This window comes from Meles meles, chromosome 2 (genome assembly GCF_922984935.1).
Source record: "Meles meles chromosome 2, mMelMel3.1 paternal haplotype, whole genome shotgun sequence".
Classification (NCBI taxonomy): domain Eukaryota; kingdom Metazoa; phylum Chordata; class Mammalia; order Carnivora; family Mustelidae; genus Meles; species Meles meles.
In genome coordinates this window covers 129,065,116-129,079,631 of record NC_060067.1, presented here as the reverse complement: position 1 = coordinate 129,079,631, position 14,516 = coordinate 129,065,116, and the positions used below count along the sequence as shown (strand labels likewise).

At 34.3% G+C, this 14,516-nt stretch overlaps 1 protein-coding gene across 3 annotated transcripts in view; it reads right to left on the bottom strand.

Annotated features, from left to right (window-relative positions):
• GLRB (glycine receptor beta) overlaps positions 1 to 14,516 on the bottom strand; it is a 107,056-nt gene that overhangs the window by 40,358 nt on the left and 52,182 nt on the right. For 2 of the 3 annotated variants that reach the window (XM_045998373.1, XM_045998375.1), the window contains 2 exons: positions 1,084 to 1,313; positions 851 to 933 (listed from right to left, as the gene is read on the bottom strand). In XM_045998373.1, the coding sequence (XP_045854329.1) occupies positions 851 to 933; positions 1,084 to 1,313 (313 nt within the window). Of the gene's footprint in view, positions 1 to 850; positions 934 to 1,083; positions 1,314 to 1,471; positions 1,476 to 14,516 lie in introns of those variants that run through there. The other variant, XM_045998374.1, reaches the window with a different exon arrangement.

Below are 14,516 nucleotides of genomic sequence, written 5' to 3'. Positions count from 1 at the left end.
CATACATACATACACTTCATCTGCAAAATCTCAATTTATACTTAGAAAGCAGTAGAGATTGTTCAAATTTAGGTTCCAGCTTCAGTAAATTTTTTTTTTAAAACAGCAGATAACCACAAAGTAACTTTAAAGCATATCATCTAGCAAGTATATATACAAGATATTTTACAAGGCTATTCTTTATTTTTTTGCTGAAATAGGTCACTGAATATAGGTCTTCAGGCTAAGGCTTCCTTATTATAGTATTAGTTTTTCAAGCTTTATGTCCTACTTTTTTTTTCAAAAGATAACCATGACTGGCAAATTAACTGATATATTTTAAAGATAATTATTTCAATAATTATTTCAGTTAATATACCTTATACCTTAATGTGGTATATCTTTCATGAAGTGAAAAACATATGATCATAGAAACACAAAAATCCCAATTTAAAAAAAAAAACTTTTTAGACAATTCACAGAAAATGACTATTTGGTAGGATTTAGGTGCTATTTTTTAATATTTTCAATTTTTCTGATCTGAACATGGGGCTTTAACAGTAGAACAGTTATTAAGATATGGTTTTCTCCTTTATTTACATTATCAATCCAAATGATGATGGCAGTTGGGAAAATTTAGAAGTGTACATCTACATAAACTGAAAGCAAAACCTTGCACCCAGAAGATGTGTCTATCTTAGTAATTATTACAGTAAAAGAATAGCAATTTTCCTAAATAAATTATTCTACTGACTATTGGTAATAAAAAGCATTAGTCTGACCATTGTTATCTAATAGATTAGTAGAATATATTGTTTAGAGATTTTAAGAATTTGTATTCCTATAGTCACTTAGGGTCTCATTTACATACAGCTCTCCAGTTGCATCTTGCAACGTTGTGTATCCATGGGAAACAAGGTCAAGTCCAAAGGGCATGAAAGAGTAATAGATAACCTGAAAGTAGAAACAGAGGTCTTAGAAGTCACTTAATGTGCTTGTCTGTGACAATATGAATTTATATATATATAAAATAATCTGAACATATATATATATGGGGCTGTACAAATATTATTAATTAATATTATTAATATTATTAAAGAGTACCTCATGCTGACAAGAACATCTCCATCACGAAAAATAAAAAGAAGGATATTTTCCTGGGTCACATCATGAAAATTGGCACTTTTTTCATTTGCAAAAAATAAGTCAGGTTTCCATAGACATTTGTACATTGTGGGATCCACCGTCAGTGCGTCCGAGCCCCGAAAATCACTAGGGAGCTTCAGCCTGGGATCATTCCATTTCTGTCTCAAGAAGATGTTAACTCTATAGTCCTGGAAAAAAATTGTGTGCATGTGTGTGTTTACTGCTATTTGAAAGAATATATTCAGCACCAGAATAAAAAGAGTTTCAGTGATAAGCAGCACAGATATTTTTATTCTCCCCCCATTAAACAGGATCAAAACAGCTTGGTCATGAAATATAAAGACACCATTGTGTCTATCTAATAACTTCACAGAAATTTCCTTAGCACTTGCTAGCTCTAATATCAAAATATAACTTTACCAATAATTGTTTCACCTTTTTACAAATACCAGTTATGCCAGTTGGTTAAGTGGTATTATCATAAAAACATGAGATTACTAAATTTTGTCATTCTTCCCCCAAAAAAGTAGAATAAAATTTAATTAAAAATAGATAAGAAGCCAAGGGAAAATATTTCTACTTGCCTTTTACTAAGTAGCAAGCTATAAAAACAATATATAACATGTATATATGTCTATAACACATATACTTATCTACATATATGTAAGAAGGAAAAGATAAACTATTCTTGACTACTCATATGTGTATATGATTGTAGAGAGGATGTGAAATAGTCAAATGAGACTTGCATCATGCAAAACAGATTAAGTATATCAAAATTTGAGTTACGTTTATTTAAATAAGAAAAATGTTTTGAAATCCACTAAATAGCTGGCCATTTTACTTCAGTTTTTTGTCTATCTTCAAAATACTCATTTTAGGGGCACCTGGGTGGCTCAGTGAGTTAAAGCCTCTGCCTTCGGCTCAGGTCATGGTCTCAGGGTCCTGGGATCGAGCCCTACATTGGGCTCTTTGCTCAGCGGGGAGCTTGCTTTCCTTCCTCTCTCTCTGCCTGTCTCTCTGCCTACTTGTGATCTCTGTCAAATGAATAGATAAAATCTTTAAAAAAAAATACTCATTTTAAAACTTTGTAAAAATTGAATTATGTCAAGACATAGATCTTAAGAATATGTGAACCTAGAAACATGTTTAGTAGCTTAATACATTTTATATCACCAGTGAAATGGGGTGATATAAGCTGCCACAAATCAGCTTGTTAGCATATACATACTTAGCACTGAGCATGGTGCTCAGGCCTTTTGATTTTAATTTTACATACTGTACTCAGAACATGCACAGAAGTGCTCAAGGTAAAAATTGTTTTGGGCTTCAGCTTTGCTCTCAGTCATTCAAAATTCAGCCTTGCTTTCAGTCATTCAAAATTCACAAAATACTGTCTATTCATAGCCTTCCAACATGATGAAAATGAATTAAAATCTTAAACTTCAAATCAAAATCCAAATAAGTAACTAGGAAGAGGTTATAGATCATCTTTTACTAAGTAATAAGAATAGATTTCTATGAAACCTAAGTGCACATGTTTTATATATGTATAACATATAAAATAAAATATAATCAAGGAGCAGTAACTGTCCCAGTAAAAAAGCTTGGAAAATTTACTTTCTCACATGATCTTCAGACTCTGTGTAATAACTGTAGAAGGGCAAGGTACGTAGTAATGACATCCACATATTGAAGTATAGATAATGAAATAAAATTTAAACTACCTACATCTCATAGCTACTCTAAACTTAAGATTTATTAAAAAATTCAACATGTATAATACAAATCGATTCTTAAAAATCATATGCAGATGATACTAGAGGACCAAAGTCAAATAAATTAAAGATTATATAAGCTGGCACTGAACATACCTGCAGCACTGATTAAAAAAAAAAAAAGATAACATCTTTCTAATCAAATGAACATGGAATTAAGGAGGGAATAAAGGAGGCCTAGAACTCTGGAAAATAAAGAGCTGCATTGTACAACTACATGAACTGTCAACTGAAACTCATAATGGGACTTAATTGCTTCACATCTGACAGTGATTATGACAAAAAGAACTAACTCAGACACGTCCAAAACAAAGGCTTATCTATATCACATGGTGAGACTTCCAGAATACCTCATCTTGCTTCCTGATGCAAGCTTTTTTCCATTCCAGGCAAACCTGCATGGCCCTCCCCTTTAAAAAGAATACACATTAGGTTCAATTATTTTCTTTTTTCGAAAAAAGATTTATTTGAGAGACAGAGAGTACACAAGGAGGGGCAGGAGGAAGAAGAGAGAGAATCTCAAGTAGACTCCCTGCTGAGCAGAGAGTCCAATATGGGGCTCCATCCCACGACCCTGAGATCATGACCTGAGCCAAAACCAAACCTCCAACACTGAACCCACTGGGCCACCCAGGTGCCCTGGGGTTTAATTTTCTAATAAGACACCAATTACATTACCTTAGCTAAAGCACATGGTTGACATACACTTGACATCACTTTGAACACTTAACAGTATTCAACTTTAAATTATTAGCTAAAAACTTCCTTGGAATGACCTGCTTAAATTATCAGCATTCAAAATTACATACACTAAAGCTATTTTATTACCTTCTCTATGTACTGTGTCTTATCAAAGGTATATCATCAAAAACTACATCTTTAAACTTCCATATTTAAAATGTGCATTCACAATGTCATGATAAAATATACATCCTTAACTTGTTTGCAAGGATTAGTATGAAAAATAACCAGGTGACGTTGCTATGTATCTGTAAACATGTTATTAAAGCCATAACTCCTTATTTTGGTCAATGACCATCACATGAAAATACACAAGGTAAGTTCTTCTTTATGTAATTTTTCATTTGTTTATACATATATAACTACAATACAACTATTTAGGTATTTACTATGTGCTAGGCATATTTAGTCCAAGGCTTTGCAAAAAATAAATCTATTCCTCAGAGTTTATACTAAAAATACTTTCCTGATTCTCTTATATGCTTCCTATTACAGGAAAGCAAGACTGAACTATCGTATCATGTTTTTCTTTTCACCTGGAAGCTATGGCACTGAAGACTAAATTCTACAGCCAGTTGAATTAATAATTTCTCTTTCATATCCTTGTATGACTATCACTGCATGGCTCTTGCACATTTAGTCCTATTTCAATTATTACCTTGCATTTTTTTTGTTATTATGATATACCTAAAACACTTGACAGAAATACAGATGAATTCCTGGACAAGTTCTAGCAGTTTTGGAGTGGAGTCTTTTGGGTTTTCCACATATAGTATCATATCATCTGCGAAGAGTGATAGTTTGACTTCTTCACCAATTTGGATGCCTTTAATTTCTTTTTGTTGTCTGATTGCTGAGGCTAGGACTTCTAGTACTACGTTGAATAGCAGCGGTGTCAAAAGTAAAATAACACTTGAGGGATTGTCATTTTTTAAAAGAATATTTATTTATTTGACAGAGAGAGGGAGAGAGCGAGAGAGCACAAGCAGATGGAAAAGCAGGGAGGAGGAGAGGGAGAAGCAGGCTCCGCACCAAGCAAGGAGCCTGATGTGGGACTCTATCCCAGGACCGTGGGATCATGACCTGAGCCAAAGGCAGACCCTTAACCAACTGAGCCACCAAGGTACCCTGGATTGTCATATTCTTGACAAGAGTCTGTCAGCATTGTTTGGATGCCACTTCCCAGAAACTTTGCCAATGTGGCTTTTAGAATCAGGATGCTTTATTTTAGTCTAAAATTAGGTTTTCATATTTTAATAGAATGTTAGCTCTATGTTTAGAGATACAGATATTAAGACCTATTGGTATTCTTTAGATGAAAACAACTGCATTTTGGAATGTATGCTAGTTTACATCTTAGTAATTAATTTCCGATGACATATCGATATTTTATAACAATACTCAAGATATCTGACAGGAGTTAAAGCAATTCTAAGCTTTAACTTGGGCATATTTTGCATAATTAAAAAGAAGCCACCTTGTAATATCTGGGGTAGAAATTTAGAAATTACCCCAGAATTACTACTGAATTCTCCTTAAAATCTCCATACATACACACATTCTTTGGGGAACACAATTCTATCTCCAAAAATTGTATGGGTAACTCATCTGAAATCATATAGCAAAGTTATTTTTCTTTTAAAATTTTAAAGTAATTTGAATGGTGCTTCCCCATGTGAAGTTCATTCTTCTAAATCCTTCTTGAAGTCTAATCAGAGTTTCCATCAATCCAAGAATATCTTTATAATGCTTATATCTTTATATCAGTTATTAAATTCAAAACATTTTAACCACCCAAAAGCTGATTAAAGCCCAGCGTGGCCCTACATAGTATCAAAGGCTTTGACAGAACAAACCTATCTGTGGGAAAAATTACAAAATTACAAATTATATAAGAACGTTTTAATGCCATCCTTTTTAAAATTCTATCATCATAAATAATTTTTTGTAGTTATATTAATCAAATTATAAAGTCTAATATAATGGAATCAACATGGACTTGGAAATACAAAGTTTCTCACTCAAGTTTCAGCTCTGAATCTTATAGCTTTGACTCTGAGCAAGTTTCTTAAACTGTCTGAACTCAATTTTTTAATATAAAAAAATAAGAATCTTAATTCCTAATGTGATAATTCAATAAAATCCTCAATATAAAAGATTAATATAATACCCGCTATATAAATGTCAGTTTCCCTTCCATTAAACATCCTTGAGAATCTAGCTGCAGAGTATATCATTTACTTCCCGAAAATGTTTATTTAAATTCCTCCTAAATCTCTAGGTGATAGGTTGGCTCATTCATTCAATTCAAAAATTATTTATTAACCATATATTCCTTTCCATGCTCTAGGTACTAAGGACACACTATGAGTACTCTCAGACTTCAAAGAAATAATTGTCAGTTACATTGACAATCAGTCAAATATAAAACAATTTGAAAAAGACTCTGAAAATGGAAATAGATTGCTATGGGGCATGTAGACTCAGGATTAGTTAAAAGTAACAAGAACTGACACCTACACTGAGACTTGAAGACAGGACAATTAGACAAATGTGGGTCTGAATTTTGTCCTATTATGTGTCCTAAGGCTAGTCACTTAACTTCTCTGAGCTTTAAATTCATCAATAAAATTAATCCTCAGTTATTCACAAGAATCAAATGAAAAGTTGTACCTAAAGCACAAAACCTGGAACAAAGAGGGTACTCAAAAGTTAACTAATTTATTATATGTATTATTAACTTTATTACCATTATAGTTATTATCACCACTTTGAAAAGGTTCACAATTACCACTGGCAGCATTCCTTTTCTATAGTTACAAAGATGCCACCTGAAAGTTTCAATTGGTTACTGAACATCAAAACTCACTTTAATTCTATTCTTTAAAAGATTTTTAAAAATGTTTTTTGGGTAACAGATGTGAAGACTATGTTAGTAGCTGGTTGTAAAAAGATGAATATAGGGGCACCTGGGTGGCTCAGTGGGTTAAGCCTCTGCCTTCGGCTCAGGTCATGATCCCAGGGTCCTGGGATCGAGCCCCACATCGGGCTCTCTGCTCCGCAGGGAGCCTGCCTCCTCCTCTCTCTCTGCCTGCCTCTCTGCCTAGTTGTGATTTCTCTCTGTCAAATAAATAAAATATTAAAAAAAAAAAAACCTGCACATCCATGTTTATAGCAGCTGTATTCATAATTGCCTAAACTTGGAAGCAACCAAGATGTCCTTCAGTGAGTGAATGGATAAACTGTGGTACATCCAGACAAAAGAATATTAGTCAGCAAGAAAAAGAAATAAGCTATCAAGCCATAAAAATACATGCAGGAACCTTACATACATGCCAGTAAATAAAAGAAGCCAATCTGAAAAGGCTATATGCTGCATGATTCCAACTATATGACATTCTGGAAAAGGCAAAACTTGGATATAGTAAAAATCAATCAATCAATCAATCAACAATCAGTGGTTGCCAAGGATTATAGGGGAGGGAAAGATGAACAGGTAGAACCAGAGGACTTTTAGGTAGTAAAATTCTTCTATATGAAATTATAACTGGATACATATGTCCAAACATTTGTCAAAACTCATAAAATGAACAAGAGCAAACCCTAATGTAATCTACAGACTTTGGTGCTATTGTAGCTTCACTGATTGCAACAAATGCACCCCTTTGGTGCAGAGGTTGATAGTGGGGGAGGTCGTGGATAGGTGGAGTAGGGGGTATATGAGAACTCTCTGTATTTTCTGCTCCATTTTGCTGTGAAGATAAAACTGCTCTAAAAAAAAAGTCCAGTTTTAAAAGTAAAGTACTTGGTACATAAATACATTTCAAAGATGTCTACTGCATACAACTATGCAATAGCCAAAACCAAACCAAAACAAACAAAAAACAAAAAACAAAAGCCCAGAAACAATCTAAAATCCATCAGGGAGGACAGATTAGTAAAATGTGTTATGTTCATATGAAAGAATGATATTTAACATTAAAAGTATGAACATGATTTATATAAAACAATATGATAGTTCTCTCAAAAACAGAGGGGTAGTGCAAGTTTCTTCTGAGAAAGTACCCTCATGAAAAACTCTATAGCAAAATTTGCTATGAAGAACCAATAAACATGAAGATATGTTCTGCCCCACTGCAAAAGAAAAACAATGAAAAGCAAGATTCTATTTTTCCCTTTGCCCATGAAGTTAGAAATGATGATGAGTAATCCTACTTATCACAGGTATAGAGAGTTGGCACATTCATACACCACCAATAGCAACATAAATGAATAAACTTTCCTGTAGTATAAACTAACCTGGACAGTTATTTGGCAATATGTATCAAAATTTAAAGAAAATTAAATAAATTTCAACAAAGTAACACATTCCAAGAAAGATATGTACAAAAGTTACAAACGGTGGGTGCAAAATATAGTATAAACCAAACGAAAGGGAATAGACATGAAGGTAAGAAAAATCAAAATTTGGAAATAAGGAAAAAATATTATTATTCACCCTTTTAATATCCTGCTGAAACAATTCATAACAAGCCCACCTAAGGGTTGTGGGGTTCTCTAGGAAAGTGTATCTTTGTCTGACTTGCCATCTTGTATTAGTTAGGGCCTAGATTCTGCAAAAGTAGGTAAGATACAGAAGATTCATGAATTGCAAATTGTATCTGCCTGGTACAGATGCAAATATTGTATGTCAGGGAGAAAAGATATCCCCAAAGATTACACCTTTATTGCCCTGTGAGACATTAACAAGCCTGTGTCTAATTTAGCAATCTAATTTCAGCATTCATTCTTTCACTTCAAGCTCCTGAATTTTCCACTGAAGCAGCTTTACTATCCTGCTGGGCCCCTCACTAATGACTTAAATAAATCACTAACATGTCCATACTTCCTCAGTAAATGTACATTTTTCACTTTTAAGTAATTATACTTTGTCCTCAAAAACTCAACAGAAATACCATATGATCCAGCAATTCCACTCCTAGGTATAAATCCAAAAGAACTGAAATCAGAGACTCCAACAAATACTCCATGCTCATTGCAGCATTATTCACAAGAGCCAAAAGATGGAAACAACCCAAGCATCCATCAAGAGGTAAATGGATAAATGAAATGGGGAATACAGGCATACCTTGGAGAAACTGTGGGTTCAGTTCCAGATCACTGCAATAAAGTGAATATTGCAATGAAGCAAATCAAATGAATTGTCTGATTTTCTAGTGAATATAAAAGTTATATTTACATTGTACTATGTATAGTCTATTAATGTGTGATAACACTATGTCTAAAAAGTGTACATATCTTAAAAATACTTTATTATTAAAAAAAATACTAACATTCACCTAATCTTTCAATGAGTCATAGTATTTTTTTTACTGGTGGTGGGTCTGGCCTCAATGTTGATGGCTGCTGACTGACCAGGCTGGTGGCTGCTAAAGATCAAAGTGGTTGGCAATTTCTTACAAGAAGACAACAGTGAAGTTTGCCACTCTTCCTTTCATGAACAATTTCTCTGTAGCATGTGATGCTGTTTGATAGCATTTTATCCACAGCAAAACTTCTTTCAAAACTGGTGTCTGTCCTCTCAAACCCTGCTGCTGCTTTATCAACCAAGTTTATGTCATGTTCTGAATCCTTTGTTGTCATTTTAACAATCTACACAATGTCTTCATGGAGTGGATTGCATCTCAAGAAAACACTTTCTTTGCTCATTGAAAAGAAACAACTCCTCATCCATTCATGTTTGATCATGAACTTGCAGCAGTGCAGTCACATCCTCAGGCTCTACATCTAATTCTAGTTCTCTCACTATTTCCACTGTATCTTCAGCAACCTCCTCTACTTCAGGTCTTGAACCCCTCAAAGTCATCCATAAGGTTTGGAATCAGCTTCCAAACTCCTGTTCATATTGGTATTTTGACCACTTCCCACAAATCACAAATGTTCTTAATAGTATCTAAAATGCTGTATCCCTTCCAAAAGTTTTCAATTTACTTTGCCCAGATCCATCAGAGGAATAACTATGTATGACCGAAATAGCCTTGCAGAATGCTTTTCTTAAATAATAAAACTTGAAGGTCAAAATTACTTCTTAATCTCTGGGCTGCAGAATGGATGCTGTATTAGCAGGTATGGAGACAACATTAATATTGTTGCCCAACTCCATCAAAACGGTTGGATGACCAAAAGTATGGTGAAGAAGCAGTCATACTTTGAAAGGAATCTTTTTTTAGAGCACTAGGTCTCAGTAGTGGGTCTAAAATATTCAGTAAACCATGCCGTAAACAGCTGGCTGTGATGCCAGCTTTGCTGTACCACTGACAGAGCACAGAGTAGATTTAGCATACTTCTTAAGGGCCTGGGGTTTTCAGAATGGTAATGAACACTGGCTTCCATTTCAAGTTGTCAACTGCACTAGCCCCCAACAAGAGAGTCAGTCTGTCTTTTGAAGCTTTGAAACCAGGCATCGACTTCTCCTCTCGGGCTATGAAAGTCCTTGATGGCATCTTCTTCCAATAGAAGGCTGTTTTGTGTACAGAGAAAATCCGTTGTTCAGGGTAGCCGCCCTCATGGATGCCCTCAGGTGGATCTTCTGGAGAATTTGCTGCAGCTTCTCTGTCCGCACATGCTGCTTCACTTTGCACATCAATGTTATGGAGACGGCTTCTTTCCTTAAGCCTCTTGAACCAACCTTTGTTAGCTTGAAACTTTTCTTCTGCAGCTTCCTCACCTCTCTTGGCCTTCATAAAACTGAGAAGACTTAGAGCCTTGCTCTGGATTAGGCTCTGGCTTAGGGGAATGTTGTAGCTGGTTTGACCTTCTATCCAGACCACTAAACAAGGCTAATTCGCTTTCTTATCATTCATGTGTTCACTGGTGTAGCATTTTTAATTTTCTCGCAGAACTTTTCCTTTGCATCCACAACACGGCTGTTTGGTGCAAGAGACCTAACCTTTGGCCTATCTTGGTTTGTGACATGCCTTCCTCACTAAGCTTGATCAATTCTATCTTTGATTTAAAGTGAGGTATGTGATTCTTCCTTTCACTTGAACACTTAGAGGCCATTGTCTTGTTATTAACTGGCCTAATTTCAGTATTGTGTATCTCAGGGGAGGGAGGCCCATGGACAGGGAAAGAGACAGAAAATGGCTGGTTGGTAGAATAGTCAGAACACATACAACATTTATCAATTAAGTTTTCCATCTTACAAGACCTTGGTTCCTGATGCCCTAAAACAATCGTAAGACTAACATCAAAGATCACAGATCATCATAACAAATATAATATTAATAATAGAGTTTGAAATATTTTGTGAATTACCAAATGTGACAACAAGACAACAAGTAAGCAAATACTGTTGGAAAAATGACATCAATAAACTTGCTCATTGCAGGATGCCACAAAGTTCCAATCTGTAAAAAAAACACAGTATCTACAAAGCACAATAAAACAAGGTATGCCTGTATATACATATGCCCTAAGGAATATTATTTGGCTGTAAAAAAGAATGAAATTTTGATGCCTGTTATGACATAAATGAATCTTGAAAACATAAGGAAAAAAAAAGAAAAAGATTAATGAAGAGTTTCTCCATAAGTATTAGTTAGAGTAGGAATCCAAAGCAAAAAAATAAATGAATAACCCTGGGAAGGACATGCATTCAAAGGGCAGGCTAGAAGACTGAGGAAAAAAGAAAACACTGAAAATGTGCTTTCACCAAACCAAATAGGCCAAAGCTTTGAGAAGGTCAACAGCAGCAGGTGTCATACAGTGACAAGCACAGCCATACTGAATACTCTCAGCGAATGAGAAAGCCATGAAAATTTTAGCAAAAGTATTTTTGGTAGAGTGGCATATTAAAAGCAAGATTATGGAGGATTAAGAAGTGAACAAAGGACAAAATTCCTATCTATAATATGGGGGTAGTAATAACTTACCCACAAAGATAGGGGTATTATAGACATTAAATGAGATAGTATACTAAGTATATGAACTGCACTTGGCCATATTAAAGGCTAGACAAGTATACTGCCTCACTAGGATACACCCTTTATGCTGCTGTTATCCTTCTATATTGGTAACACAGATTAATAAGGCTCTTTTTTTTGCTTCAAAAAAATTCTGCATCCAGTGTAACTCATTTAGTTTGTTCTGTACTGTGTTGATCAAGCAATAACTATTTTTTTGTTTGCTTACCTTAAAGATTTTATTATTTATTTGAGAGAAAGAGAGAGAAAGAAAGAAAGCATAAGTCAGAAGGGCAGAGGGAGAGGGAGAAGCAGGTTCCCTGCTGAGCAGGGAGCCCAATGCAGGGCTTGATCCCAGGACCCCGAGATCATGACCTGAGCTGAAGGCAGATGCTTAACTGACTGAGGCACCCAGTGCCCCCAACCAACAATTATTCTTAACAGTAATCTACTTCAAAGTCACAAATCTTGACACAGTGCTAAAATCTGCTTCTGAGCATCTCCTGAATTATTCTTCGTGCTTTCAACTGCTCCACTGTAAGCTTAACACACCACATAACTTCAAATCTCCACTGAAATCCTTTTCTTAATTTTTTAGTAGAATTCCAGAGTTGTATTATAATAGCATCACCAAAAATCTGGAAATTGGTTATTTCATTGTATCAGTCTTGGCCATTATTTCTTATTATTTCCTTATAAAAGTCCTGCAAAAATGCTTTTCTATTAGCTGTGTAGTCACATATCATTATGATTCAATCCAAGTTGTAGCAAGTTTATATATCTTTTAAGAGTGTTTTAAAATTTTACAGTTTAAATTAATAGTTTGAGTTTAACATTCATTAAAAGATAAAAGCTCATTAGTTGCTTTGGTTAATGTTTTATGAGCATTTCTAAATAATTGCTAGTTATTGGCATTTCAAATGTTCTATATTAAGATAACTATCTTTGAAACCTATTTATTTTCATTTTCAATTAGTCAATCACAGTAATTATAGCTTTATCGTTTATTTTGCAATGAACAAATTCCCATCAGAAACAGACTTCTTTTATCAGTGGGAAATTACTTAATTGTTTTTAAAGAACTTGGTGACAAATACTACTCATTGTTCATTCCAAAGAGCACACTATTAGTCATTATCTGGAAAATGGATGTTCTCCAAAATTTTCAGTCCCAATTAAGACCCAAATTCAACTATTACTTCAAGGCAATAAAACATTTCACAACAAGACATTAAAACTGGTTAAGTTTTATTATTGATATTTTAATATTTAAAAAATGTTTATACTTTGTATTATTGTTAGGATAGTTATTCTGGTTAGTTATAATTTACCTGCTTCTCACACAGGGAATCTCTAACTCATCTGTAGTCTTTACATTATAATAAAAATATTAACATTCAAGGCAATGAAGGAGATCAGCTCTCATAGCATCTGGCAGCATTATAATTAAAGTTCTGTCAAAGAGCTGTTATAAGCCTGGTTTGAAAAGATTTAAATTTAGTCATTAGTGAAGTTAGATATTTCATGTAAGAATTATGAATTAACAAAATGCCACTAAAATTTTTTAGGTTCTATTTTAGCAATTATTCCCAATATGTCATTTTGTAAAAAAAAAAATAGTTAAATATTGTTTAGTAACACCTTATAAATATTTAAAAATTCTAGACCTATTCCAATATTCCATGTGTATTAGGAGTGCCTGCTAGGTGGTACAGTGATGCCTCCCTGAACTATGAACTCCATAAGAGTGGCAGTCTGTTGGTCTGAATAGAAAGTACCCAACATGATTCTATTTAATACATATTACTGTCACATTTTGACAGGTTAGGATATTTGTCTAGTATTATTAATACCATTAATTTAATTTCTCCTATATCAATTGATAACCATGACAAATTACTGGAAGAAGAAAATAAAACTTGAGCATTTCTCATCCTTCCTTATTGCCTAATATGATGTTTAATCACCAATACTTCTAAATAATACAGCTAGGAGAAAAAAGGGAAGAGGAAAGTATCCATGACAAATCATATTATTCTTCATTTTAAGGCAGATACTAAAAAAGTAACTTTGACAAAAAAAGAGAATGAAATACATTTTTAACAACTAAAAATATATTCTCTTTCAAATTATGTCCTTATTACAATTAACAAGTGAGAGTATTTAGTAATCACTAAATTCAAAACCATTGATTATTTTCCCATATCCATATATGAAAAAGTTATATACACAATCAGATAACTCTCCCGTAGCATTTAGGATGAAGTTATTTGCCATTAGATAACCTTCCAATAGAATTTGGGAGGAAAAAAAATGCATTAACAAAGTGTTCATCAGCACATGTATGAGTTTCCCTTGCTGCTGTAACAAAATTATCAAAATTTAGTGATTTAGGGCGCCTGTGTGGGTCAGTGGGTTAAAGCCGCTGCCTTTGGCTCAGGTCATGATCTCGGGGTCCTGGGATCGAGTCCCGCATTGGGCTCTCTGCTCAGCAGGGAGCCTGTTTCCCTCTCTCTCTGCCTGCCTCTCTATCTACTTGTGATCTCTCTCTGTCAAATAAATAAATAAAATCTTAAAAAAAATTTAGTGATTTAAAACATCATAAATTATTACTTACAGTTCTGGAATTCGAAACATCATAATTAGTTTCATGGGACTAAAGTCACAGTATCTGTAAGGCTGACTCTTTCTTAAGGAGCTGAAGAGAGACTCCATTTTCTTGCATTTTCAGTGTCTAGAGGCCGCCTATGTTCCTTGACCGATACATAACTTCCTTGCATCACTCCACGTTCACACTGTTTTGATCACATCTACCACTACTGACTCTGATCTTCCTGCCTCCTGCTTAGAAGGACACTGTGATGATAGTGGGCCCACTTGGATAACCAGAATAATCTCCCCAACTCAA